The sequence below is a fragment of the Mercenaria mercenaria genome, chromosome 9 (genome assembly GCF_021730395.1).
Source record: "Mercenaria mercenaria strain notata chromosome 9, MADL_Memer_1, whole genome shotgun sequence".
In the NCBI taxonomy this organism is placed as follows: domain Eukaryota; kingdom Metazoa; phylum Mollusca; class Bivalvia; order Venerida; family Veneridae; genus Mercenaria; species Mercenaria mercenaria.
The window spans coordinates 31,286,512-31,300,297 of record NC_069369.1 but is presented as its reverse complement, the minus strand read 5'-3'; the positions used below and the strand labels follow the sequence as shown (position 1 = coordinate 31,300,297).

The 13,786-nt window shown below is 36.9% G+C and overlaps 1 protein-coding gene across 3 annotated transcripts in view; it reads left to right on the top strand.

The window, feature by feature from the left end:
- Positions 1-6,577: 6,577 nt before the first annotated feature.
- LOC123546843 (transient receptor potential cation channel subfamily M member-like 2) overlaps positions 6,578-13,786 on the top strand; it is a 73,458-nt gene continuing 66,249 nt past the window's right edge. For all 3 annotated transcript variants that reach the window (XM_053551154.1, XM_045333455.2, XM_053551153.1), the window contains exons 1-3: positions 6,578-6,713; positions 9,622-9,826; positions 10,275-10,376. In XM_053551154.1, coding sequence (XP_053407129.1) covers positions 9,635-9,826; positions 10,275-10,376 — 294 coding nt within the window. In that variant the 5' untranslated portion in view covers positions 6,578-6,713; positions 9,622-9,634. The remainder of the gene's footprint in view (positions 6,714-9,621; positions 9,827-10,274; positions 10,377-13,786) is intronic.

Genomic DNA, 13,786 nt, shown 5'->3' with positions numbered 1-13,786 from the left:
CAATCTCCAAGACAATTCCCAAGTAAAACATCATCCAAAAATGTTTCCTCCCTAGAAGTCCACCTCTTTCTAATACCCAAAACTCCATCCCCCCCCCCCCCCCCCCCACAAGCGCCCCCACCCAATTTGTTAATTTGTCACCCTGAGATTAAATCTTGGACTGTAATGACATAAATTTTAATAAACTTCAGCAGCTATTTAGTGTTATAATTTGGATATCGCAAGAAAAATACGACTATTGTCAACCTTATTTTGTCCGTTATTTTCAACATTTATTTTAAGATATGACCCCAATAAATGTGAGTTTACGTATTTCTTTAAAACAATGTGGAATTATAATTAAAGAAGACTAAATTTATGATTTTAATACTGGTGTTAATTGCATTTAATTTTTAAATTTCATGATTTACAAATTTATTGTTGCTATTTGAATTTTGTAAGTGACCAGATAACTTTGAAAATATGAATTTGAATTCCTTTCATGTATATTAACAAAAATCTCTCTTTGGACAGAATTAGTTGTTTGTTTTTTTTATATAAAATTGAGATTTACATTACATTATTTGGAAGTATTTAGTAGAAGTATGTATGCCTTTAAACAGTCATTTTTAACTACGGTCAGTTGCAATGGAGATTTCAAAGTTCAAATCGCGCGTGTATGGGTATTGCATGTTTTATTGCAACTAATCCTGCAATTAATTCGTCTGGTTGCGGTCTAGGCTTCAGAATGGTATTCTTACAGATTTTAGTAGCATGCATGGTCTGGACATATTTAGTTTAATTATTTTATTTATGAGATCATTTTTAATGAGATGATGCCCCGAATTACACAATTGTTATATATAGATTATGTTGATAAAATGATCAGATGAATCTATCATTGATATTGTTCACTTTTAAAAGTCGACCATAATTATGTACAAAAGGTAAATTTAATGTTATCTATTTTGTCAGTAAAAACAAACAGAATTGTTTTAGCTTACGAATAAAGTATTAGTCATTAGAAACCTTCAGTCGAATCAAGTTATCCCCTAATTAATCAATGACACATGTTAACCCTCGTCTATCATGTCTAATGTGTGATCGTTAAAGTGGCATATAACCAGATGGCGTTCAACGCAGATAAGTGTGAGCACATCCGCATCATCATCAAGAAGCGCCCAATTATCAGTACCTACTACATTCACAGTAAGACACTGACAGAAATCATTGTGCTTGGTAGCTTGATGTAACCGTTGACTCCAACTTAACCTTCAAAGGTCACATCAACAGCATGACCTGGAAGTTAAATAACTCAACGGCAGTTTAACTTGTCTCTTCCTTCCCAAGAAACATCAAAATGTCAAAATGCTTTAAATCACTGGTTCGCCCCAACTGGAGTACAAAGCCAACGCCTGGGACCCAATAACTAAGACCAATGTAAACAAGGTAGAAGCTGTCCAGACACGAGCTGCTAGATTCGAATACTATTACAATGATTACAATCGACCCAACAGTGTCAATACTATACCAATCTACACATAGAAACAACTCTGTAAAGTCATCATACTATACTGGATCACCTACCAGCTTGTTGATATGTCCACTTCAATGTACATCCCAGTCGGAGGTTTGACCAGAGGCCGTGACTATCATTTTTTTTGTTGGTTTCATTCTGTGCTTCCAAAAAATCTTCTTATAGATTTTATTAACTATCACAACAGCAATCTTTAAGTGCTGTGTGGCGGCTGTAAAAAGTCTCCCCGTATTGGATTATGCGTTTTTATATTTTCTGGTCGTTTGGGATCATGGAGTCCATTCAATATCTTTGTAACAGCAGTCCGCTTAAGCCGGTGCTAGGGGGCGTGAGGGGTGTTGCACTTTCCATTACCTCTCATGAACAGACTCAATCAAACCGAGTGTGCTATTATTTCGCTTACTTGCATTCTGTGCTTCCAAAGGATCTTCTTATAGATTTTTTAACGTCGCACCGACACAATTTTAGATCTTATGGCGACTTTCCAACTTTGATGGTGGAGGGAGACCCAAGGTGTCCCTCCGTGCATTATTTCATCACGAGCAGGCACCTGGGTAGAACCACCGACCTTCTGTAAGCAAGCTGGATGGGTTCCTCACATGAATAATTCAACGCCCCGAGTGAGGCTCGAACCCACATCGATGAGGGCCGTGACAATCGCTTCCTTGTCCCATACACTGCTATCAACACTTACATAGCAGCATTCTTCTTGTGTGCCATACACTCATAATAAGTTTTATTTACTGGTATAGTCTTTAAGAAATTAAAAAAGTAAAATAAAAAGATTCTTGAATAGAAATATGGCTTATTTTCGTAAACATTTATTAACTTTAAGCCTACCTGTTTTCAATCACGATACGTCATTGCCTATCTGTGCTTTAATTTTTGTCGAACCCCATTGCGAGTCGTAGACAGTTGGCATGTCAAACCACTAAGAATATTAAAAGAGAATATGTTGACTATATATAAATAGTAAAAAGAAGAAAATAAGTAGGTTGTTAAAAATAAAAACATGGCAGAAAGATTATAGAGAAAGATGGTAAATATGGCTGACAGCCATACTTATTCTTTCAAGTGTTAGTTAGGACAGGATATCAAGTAGGAGGCTGTTCATTGTAATTTTCATGAATCAGTTCTCCTGCCATGCCAACAAAGTAAACAGGGGTCACGTCATTACAGTGGAAAATACTCAAATAGGCAGTTGCAAAATATCACTATTCATATGATTTTCGTTTTTGGTGAAACTAAGATATCAGTTTTAGGGATATTGGGCTATTTCCCCTAGAACCCAGAAAAATGTTGGGAACCTTAAAGATGGGACAAAGCCGTACCTTTGCCGCTTGTAACACTAATTCGAATCAGGACACCAAGAATTAACGATTGACAAAATTGACGTCAATGTCAACAACTCTTAACACAAGACTTGTATCTTTTCTTGTATCTTGCAAGCTCCCACCCTGAACCAGTTTAAGCAGGGTGTGACCAAACTTGCACACAATACTTAACATGATAGACCTGTTTTTACACTGCTTTTATCTGTAAATCCGTCTTGCTTTTTAACACTATCAATGGTATTTCATGCTTGCAATACACATCGTGTATTACTTTTATTTTCCTGTCCATTCTATACTTTTAAATTTCTTGTATAGGCGTGCAGCTGCACATAATACTCGAAAAGAGGCGTGATGCAGTATATAGATATAGATTATAGATAGTGTGATATTTATTTTTAAAGTCACTATATGTTCATTGTAAATATACGTCGTTATACCAAGTGGAAACTGGCAGGTACTCGAAAATGCAGCTCTCTGATTGGTCAGTTAGAAAAAAAACAAAGACAAATATCAAACAGGGAATGCCACATACCAAAGTCGCAGCCTCCCCAAAACTAAACTTACAGCACGCAGACGTGCACACCACAAACACACACAAACACACACACATACACGCGCACACACACAAAGCCAACACATGAGGACAAAACGAATAAACATAGGAACACAGTGGGGCACCGCCTTGGAACGGTCAGTGGCAAAAACACCACTGGGGAGCTTAAACCGGTTTATGGTGCGTAGAACCCCTAATGTGCAAATCTACTGCGACAGGCAGACTGGTAATCAAGGGGGTGGCGTCTTTATTCTAGTTTCCAACACCTACGAGAGCGAAGAACCATCAGAAATTTCTCTGCAAGATGACTGTGAAGTTGTCTGGTGCAAGGTGAAGATTAGGGGGTCACAGCATCTTTATATTGGTTCCTTCTATAAGCCGCCTTCTCAAACAAATCCAGACTATCTAGATCATCTTGACCGTGCTCTTGGTAGAATACCGAGAGGTGCCCACACATGGCTAGGAGGGGATTTTAATCTCCCAGACATCGATTGGCTGAATGAATGTCCAAAAACCAGCTCAACGAACACCAAACAATGCCAACAACTCATTGATGTAACTAGAGATCACTTCCTTGAACAAATCGTCACATCACCAACTAGAATATCTAACTATAGTAGCAACATTCTTGACTTGTTTTTTACGAACAATAGCACACTGGTCAATAAGTGTGATGTTCTCCCAGGCATAGGCGATCACGAGGCGGTATTCATTGAGTCCAGCTTACGCCCTATGAAACTCAAGAAACCTCCAAGAAAAGTACATATATATAAGAAGGCTGATTTCACTCAAATTAGACAGGAGCTAGCAGACTTCTTCGAGTCCTACACTTCAACCACACCGAGCCTTGATGTAAATGCGACTTGGCAACTTTTCGAAGAGAAGCTCAAAGACCTTATGGATAAGCATATCCCTTCAAAGCTGGTGTCCGGCAACAAAGTTAGCAAGCCATGGATTAATAAACTAGTAAAGTCCAACCTTCGAAGAGTAAAAAAGCTTTATAACAGACAGAAATCCACTAAGAAACAAGGTGATAGAGAGAAATATTTAAAAGCCAGAGGTTATACACAGAAAACTGAGAGACAACAGTATTGGAAATATATAGAAGGGCTTATTGAAGATCCGGCCGAAGACAACAACCAGAGACCAGGCAAGCAGAAACGTTTTTGGAAATACATTAAATCCCTTAAGAAAGACAACTGTGGCATATCTCCATTGAAAGATAAAGGCAAACTCTACAACGACCCAATAGACAAAGCAACCATTCTAAATCAACAATACAAATCCGTTTTTACAAGGACACATCATCTATACCCAAACCAGATGGCAACCCATTTCCTACCATGCCGGACATTGAAGTTGAGACCCAAGGGATTGTGAAGCTCCTCAGACAGCTGAACCCACACAAGGCAACTGGGCCAGACATGCTCCCAGCAAGGATATTGAAAGAACTAGCAAATGAGTGTGCCCCATTCCTGTGCATCATCTACAGGAAATGCCTCATGTCTGGTGGAATCCCGGAAGTCTGGACTACAGCCAATGTCACTGCTATCTTTAAAAAGGGTGAACGCTACAAAGCAAGCAACTACAGGCCAGTCTCGCTTACATGCATCTGTTGCAAAATCTTAGAACATGTAATAGTTAGCAATATGATGGCACATTTTGACAACCATGACATCCTAGCAGACAGTCAACATGGGTTCAGAAGGAAGCGAAGTTGTGAGACACAACTATTGACTCTGGTAGAAGAACTAACAGCAGGCCTAGACAAAGGGAAACAACACGACCTGGCTGTGCTCGATTTTTCGAAGGCCTTCGACCGTGTCCCTCATGCTCGACTTCTGACCAAACTGGACCACTACGGGGTTCGAGGGAGTACCCTAGCCTGGATCAAGGCCTTCTTAACCAATAGGACTCAACGGGTCACAGTAGATGGGGCTACCTCAGAGCCAGAACCAGTCATCAGTGGCGTACCCCAAGGCAGTGTACTCGGCCCTATCCTGTTTCTGGCCTTCATTAATGACCTCCCCCAACAAGTCGCTTCCAAGACACGACTGTTTGCAGATGACTGCATAGTGTACCGGCAAATTGACTCTCCAGCAGACTCACTCATCCTTGAAGAAGACTTGAAGAACTTGGCTGCATGGGAAAAGAAGTGGGGAATGTCATTCCATCCAGAAAAGTGCAGCATTCTAAGAGTACATAGAAAAAGGAAACCATATATTCACAACTACACTCTCAAAGGTCACATCTTAACTGATTCTGTAACAAAATATCTTGGAGTACACCTTACATCAAACCTCTCTTGGAACACCCATATTGACAAGATCAGTAAAAAAGCAAACAACACCCTTGGCTTCCTCCGCAGAAATCTTCGAATCTCCAATGAATCAGTAAAAAGTAACGCCTACAACTCATTAGTTCGACCTCACTTAGAATACTGCAGTTCTGTTTGGAATCCATACACTACCAACCTGACAAGCAAACTGGAAATGGTACAGAGAAGGGCGGCGCGGTACGTCACCAACCGCTACCATAATACTAGCAGCGTGACATCCATGATTGACCATTTGGGATGGGAAACACTGGAAACAAGACGATCAAAGGCACAGCTCACCATGTTCTTCCGAATTGTTAGTAACCTAGTAGACATCAGAGAAGAAGACTACATGACACCTGCGAAGTCATCCACTCGCTCAGCACACTCTCTGAAGTACAGGCCTATCTCAACATCTACCGCCTACTACAAAAATGCATTCTTCCCCAGAACCATCACTTCCTGGAACAGCCTACCTGCATCCATTGCAGAGGCCCCCGACTTAGTATCCTTTAAGCGGGGGCTGGCCAACCTCTCTATTTAATTTTGTTTAGGGTCCCAGCTGTAAGTAAACCATCGATGATCCTCGATGCTGTGTCAGCAGTGGCCACCACAACTGAAGAGGCTTGGGGAGAGGCAGGCGAAAACGCAGCTGGGAAAAACTGTTATATTCTTCTATCTTTGAACTTACTTACTTCTAACTTTTCTACTTTTCAACCCATTTCTTACCTTTTCTGCCTAGTAACCACCCATCACATAATAGTCAAGAGTGACTGCGCTGATGTAACACGTATATGTAGATGTAGATGATGTACTGAGAAAACAATTGGTGGTCTCTAACCTGTCAGCGGAAGTCACATTTAATCCGGAAGTTGATTTAATTTTCCATGGTATTTATGAAAACAACGACAAAATGATTAAATTTTAGGGAAAATCGTTATTAAGAAAGATGACACGAATGGCTGAAGACTTCTGATCTATCTGTATTATACAGTAAGCATATTTAGCAGAAAACTAAGCACAATGCCTTGTCTGAATGTTAAAACTTTGAATCTGTACTGTATTCGGTTAATAATAAGTTCGGATGTGTAAGCAATTTGTTAACTACTCAGGAATTTTTGTTTCGGCCAAAGTGCATCCGACCAGTATTGGAGTTACTTTGCTGACTCAGAGCTGATAGTTTATGATGCTAGTATATCCTGTGCTCAGTTTTTACAGTAATGATATATGGTTTTAAAGCCTTTTCCACGGTCACGTAATAAACTCCGGTGACAAGGAATAGTAAACAACACTTTGAAAGTCAAACAGTTTTTGTTTAAAGTTCAACCCAAGTTCTTAAGGAAAAGTGAGACGCACTGACAATGATAGCTAACCCAAGGTGTTTTAGCCCAAATAACTAAAAGAGTCTAATCTATTCGGTTCCCCGTGCCGTTCTGCGTTTTCTCCCGTTAATCAGAGTTATATAGGAAATATATCCAAGAGCATTGTTAGTAATTAGCTTATATGTCCGAGCTTTATTACAAATATGGTGATACGACATTCTGCGGACTGCTGAATCTGCATGAATCTGCAATGTATAATGGAAATATGCCAGCGTCCAGTTTGCTACCTGTATGCCTGGTACAGAGAAGAAACTGTACTTTGTTAACCTTAGGATAGCAATATACAATTATACATGTGTATAAAACAGAGAGAACAATATTTCGGAGAAGCAATATTTTAGAATACTGAACTGTTTCTATATTATTTTATAACTATGTCCTGAACTGCCATTACATTACAATTTCCTTTCTTTCTTCTCTTTAAAATAAAATAATAATTTAAGTATGAACATGTCATAATAATAAAGTAACAGGCCCACAATAATACAATAATAGGCCATTACATTACAATTTCCTTTCTTTCAATTTCCTTATTTCAAGTGGCCCATGAAAACCACAAACACATGCACACTTTCTTCACAGGCATATTCTCACCACTGCCAATTACTACAAGTTCTCATTTATTTTTTCCGTGAGCAGTGGTTATGCAGAACAACCCAACATTTACAGTTTGTCAGTGGCTAGTGAACCGTTACCGATGCAGCAGACCCCAGGTCTAGTGCACCGTCACCGATGCAGCAGACCCCAGGTCTAGTGCACCGTCACTGGTACAGCAGACCCGAGGTCTAGTGCACCGTTATTTTTGTTATATATAAAATATAGCCTTTATGTAAAGTTTAATCAAAAGATATTTTCACCAGTAATACACAAAAAGATAATTGAAAGAATGAAGTAAGATAAACTTCGACTTACCTGTAAATTTACCGTTTTACCTCAAAGCGCTGATCTTAGATCTTCGGCAACAGTAGTATCCGTCATTTACTAAGATATTTCCGAATGGCAGAATGAATTTCTTTTTTTTCTCTTTTTTTTTACTTTTCTGTTTTCATGAGTACCATATATTTTTGTCAATTAAAGTTGAATATATAAGATTGATAATTGTCTGTATTTGGATATATCTGACATATCAAAACTGAAATTGGATCTTAATTTCAGATTTATCATGTCAGTGACAATTGAGGATTTATTTTTTATGGAATCTGAAATTCGGAAATATTGACATCTTGCAAGCAAATATTTTATAATGTACATGTACGGTGAAAAATGTTTATAATTTCAATATTTGTTATATTATTAATTACAATAGCTACATTTCATGAAATCTATGATAAAAACTGTGGAAGACAATAAAGATTAAATTAAGACAATGGATGTAGGTCTACACATGTAGGCGTTGTTGGGTTGCTTGTTATTTTGTAATTGGATTGGGCGTGTTTGCCCTTTGTGTTGGCAGCTCTGATCATGAGACGATAACTAATCTTAAATTGATGTGAATATACTAGTATGCTATTTATCATGTTTATGAAAATTCAAAATTATTAATTTCTTTCAGTTATACTCATTCTGTCATAACTGAACAGTCTTTTTAAAAATCATTCCCCCATAATAAACTTTCTATAACAGACCGTTGCCGGTAGCGACACAGTGTTTTTATTCAGAAATATCTTAGTAAATGTTGAATAATACTGTTGCTGAAGAACAAAGATAGCGCATTGAGGTAAATCGGTAAATTAAAAGGTAAGTAAAGGTTTATATTACTTAATTCTTTTAATAATGGTCATGCTTACAGTATATTACCCATGACAAGATGTTATAATTATACTTCAAAGAAAGGCTATATTTTGTATATAACAAAAATGACGGTGCACTAGACCTCACGTCTGCTGCACCGGTGACGGTGCACTAGACCTCGGGTCTGTTGCACCGGTGACGGTTCACTAGCCACTGCCTTACAGTTTGGCAGCCAGAACTTGGTGGGGGGTAGTCCAACTAATTTGATGTGATCCAGGACCCGCTCTGCCATTAGCCATTGTAGCCAGTAGCTAATAAAATGCCACTTTGGCTACAAATTTTTCAAATTGAATATGGCTACAAATTTGATGGTCCATTTTGCAATTTTAAACATATTTTTTTATGATTTTAATAGCTCTTTTTTATTTGGCTACAGTCAATTATTGGCCAGGGCAGGCCCTGGCAATCCTAGGAAATATTGAGCTATTTTTATGGGCAATATCTCCACTTCCGTCAAACACTTGAAAGACCAAAATTATAAAGGAGGAAATTTCCGATGAAATTGTCATTGCTACTGATTTGGATTTAAATGCTGATTTTGTTTCCACTGGATGCTAAGAGCATATGAATTAAACAGTGTTTCCACTCTAACTTATTTGAAAGGAATCTGTACATTTAAATCTGAGATAACGTAAGATATGTGAATAGGATAATACAGCTGTTTATCGTATATAGATTATTAAAACTGAACTATTTTATCTACATGTATATAACTGTTTTGATGACAGTCATCCAGCAAAGATGAGTTTTGGGTACACACCAAGAATTCACCCTGTTGATATCCAATCAAGACCATCAAATCTTAGTGTTGGCACTGTGGAGACAATACCTATTGATGAGCTAGATCTTGCAGTGGCTTCCAGCAACTACAGAAATGTGGACCCCAAGAGACAGAAGAGACAAGACAGTATAAGGAATTTTCAGACTTTAGAGGTATATAGTATATTTAAATGACCATAGTGCTTTAAATTCTATATTAAAAATAGATACTTATTTAAAACAGCTGTCAAGTTAAAGAACACTTACCTGGTTAGAAGCTGCAGCACTACTTTCAGTGTAGCACATGAACTTATACTTTCAGAGCCATAAAGGGAGGTAATAAAAGAAATAGATTTCACAATAGTTTTAACTATATTAATGAAATATCAACCTAGCTATTTCAAATATATGAAATAACAATTACCAAAAATAGAAAATAACAAGAAATCACCGATAATACAATTTATGATCACAACAAAAAAAACAATGCAGCCACTTTATAACCAAAGTCATATTATATGCCCCTTCCACCTTTAGCCTGCTGGCAGCAAGTTATTCTGCAAGATTGAATCATTACACAGTATTGATACCATACTGACACTATGATGTATTTATTATTCAGGAAGTGAGGTGGTCAAGTATGAGGAAGAAGATACCTGGGATGTCTTCAGTCCCAAAGCATTTATCTACACATCCAGAAAACTATACAGAGTTACACACAAAGGTATATGTTCTTTCCTAGACATTTTCTCAAATATTCAAACCCTTTTAACCTATAGACATAATCTTGATAATGCTTTAAGAAGCTTGCTTGCTCTTTTCAAAGTTCATGCACCACATAACATTTGAAATATTTGTAGAAGAGATCACATTTTAGCTTTCCTTAAATTATCAGTATATTGCAATCTATTATTCAGAAATGGTGTTTACAATACTGTCAGGTTCTTTCTTAGTAATGTACTACATTTGCATTAAATCAAGTCTGTACAAATGGTCCCACTTAAGTGCACTTAGGGGTCCTCAAAGCTACTTTAAATAAATTGTCATGAACCACTTGTTGGATGTTACAAACTTTTTGTGAGAAATAAATGTTCTTTCAATAACCTTTCTCTAGTTTGTTTAAATTGTTCCGCTTGAATGCACTTAGAGACAGCCAGAATTAAAAATAGAAAATCTTTAAATCAACTTCTGAATGGACTTTTACCAAAGTTTTTGAGATACAGTTTCAAAAGGTCAAGGTCATGTGAGTGACACTTAAGTCTATGTTTTGAATATCAGCTATAAACTTAGCCACTGGATAATTTGATCTCAGATCCAATATAATCAGCTAAACTGACCAGCTGTAACAAGGCCACTTTGATATGGAATACAACTTCTTTGAACTGCAGAATTATCTAAATACTGTATTTTCTCGTCATTTTTTTCCAACCCCGAAACCTGGATTTATCATTGACGTATTTGTTTATGGTAAGTTGTTATTGTATAAGTTAGTGTGACACCTTTTTATTTTCAATCCCATTATTTTAATTAGTCTCTCTATGACAGTAGGACAAAATCCCACGACAAACAAAATCCCGCCACAGACATTTAATCCCACCACTGACAAAATCCCGCCATGGGCAAAATCCTCTGCTGTGTTTTTTTGTTTGTTTTGTTTTGCCAGTTCTGCTTATATTTTAAAATTTTTATGCATTTTTCTGTTTAAGGTATTGGGCCCCTAATAATAATGTTTTAAAAATAGCATTTGCTTGGTATATTCTTAAAGTTGACCATGTTTCACACTGTGTTGCAAATTTTAAACAACTTTCGCCGTGCCGTTTTTTGTAAATTTTGTATAATTTATGGTATTTCCTCACGCTCAAAAAGAGACAAAATTCAATGTGATGGCCACTATCTAAAACGTTTGTCGAGAATTCATTACAACATTAATTTTGATAAAAGAAACATCAAACTACTGTTAAACAATTATAAAACACAGAATAAAACTTTAAAAATCATTTTTGTCCGGGGTGCCTCAAGTAAACAGATTTAATGAGACAGAATTCTAACTCCAACACTGAAAAATTTAGGTCGAATCCAGTGGGTCTGTTTTGAATTTTGCTCACTTCATTCAAAAATAACCTTGGGGCAATAGTAAAACCTACCTGCATTTCTTCCACAATATGTAATCTAAAGAATGAAGGCAAATTAGAGAACTTTTACCGCACGTAAATCAGTATTTTTAAAGATGTCTAACTCTGCCCCTCCTGATTCAGAGGTAAATGCACATTGAACAGCAAAAAATCGCTTATAAAATGAAAATTTTCCACTTCTGTACAATTCATCCATAATTAGTCTTGAAAGAAAAAAAACTTACTAGAAAAAAAGGAAAACATGGGGAAAAAAATTTGGTCCCAGTGGGGTTTGAACCTACGCCTCCCTGAAAATTGCAGTCAAAGTAGGTTTATTGTAGGAATTGAATACTCTTCAAAAAGGAGATACTCTATTACGGGTCCAATACCGTGTAGCGGGTTATTTCTGCGGTCAAAATATTCTGCGTTTTGGCCCAAAAAAATGTGAAACAAATTTCTGCGTGTTTAATTTCTGCGTTTTCACCTAAAAGGAAGAGAAATTTCTGCGTTTTCGGTGCCAAGGAGGAGGTAATTTCTCGCATGATCGGACGTTGTGAGAATAATAGAGTTTGAAAACAATTAACTAAATTACTGGTAACTGCTGTAAAGTAACTTTGCATTTAATGAATACATTGTAGGATATAATAACTTGCGAAATGAAAAAATATAAGTCCAACAATAATAAATTATTGCGCAAACACCAACTGCAAACTACGTTATATATATACAGGGTTCAAGCTAGCCCAGAAAAATTGGGAGAAGTGACTTCTCCCTTCAGTGAAAATAGGGAGAAGTTTTCTCAGAACAGGGAGAAGTGAGGCTGCGGGTCAAAACAGTCATTAATTAAACCGTATATTACAGTTTTGATGGTACAACACAAAGGAATAACATTTCAAAACAACACATATTTTACTTATAAGTACAAAATGCCAAGTATCAAATACAAACACACACAGTGAGCATGGATTTATGCAGTAGTTTGAAACATTCATAAATAATACTAAATCAGCATCAGTATTGTAACAGGCATGTGTAGTGTGATTTGTTGTTCGGCTCATGTGTCATGACCCCTTGCATATGCTTTATCAAATTTTGCCAGTCTACATATAACACAGTGCGATTTGCCAGGCTCATCTTCCTTCCACCAGTCAAAACTAACAATAGAAAATTAAATTTTCAATTCTTATCCATACACAAATTAAATTGAAATTCAGACAACAGATATTTAATTTCAATCAATAAAAATCAATCACAATCAATTTTAGATAAGAACACATTAGCTTTTATCTTTCTGTAAAAGTTTTTTGAAAACGAAAGTAGGCTGTCAGAATGTCTGCTCGCGGTGACAACTTGCCGGTATTTCATGAACATTTTTCTTAATTTTCTCCAATAAAAGGTATTGTCATTGTAGACTTTAATATCAGATACTGTCCTGTGCTGTTAAATTGTCTTTGCATCATCACAATTTGTGAAATATATTCTTTAGACTGGAGAATTGGGCAATGCTTATGAGTGTATCAGTATCCGGACATAAAATTTTGGATATCCGGATTTTGACCAGCTGGGGTTTGAAACAGGGGTGTGCATGGATAAGAATTGAAAATTTAATTTTCTATTGTTAGTTTTGACTGGTGGAAGGAAGATGAGCCTGGCAAATCGCACTGTGTTATATGTAGACTGGCAAAATTTGATAAAGCATATGCAAGGGGTCATGACACATGAGCCGAACAACAAATCACACTACACATGCCTGTTACAATACTGATGCTGATTTAGTATTATTTATGAATGTTTCAAACTACTGCATAAATCCATGCTCACTGTGTGTGTTTGTATTTGATACTTGGCATTTTGTACTTATAAGTAAAATATGTGTTGTTTTGAAATGTTATTCCTTTGTGTTGTACCATCAAAACTGTAATATACGGTTTAATTAATGACTGTTTTGACCCGCAGCCTCACTTCTCCCTGTTCTGAGAAAACTTCTCCCTATTTTCACTGAAGGGAGAAGTCACTTCTCCCA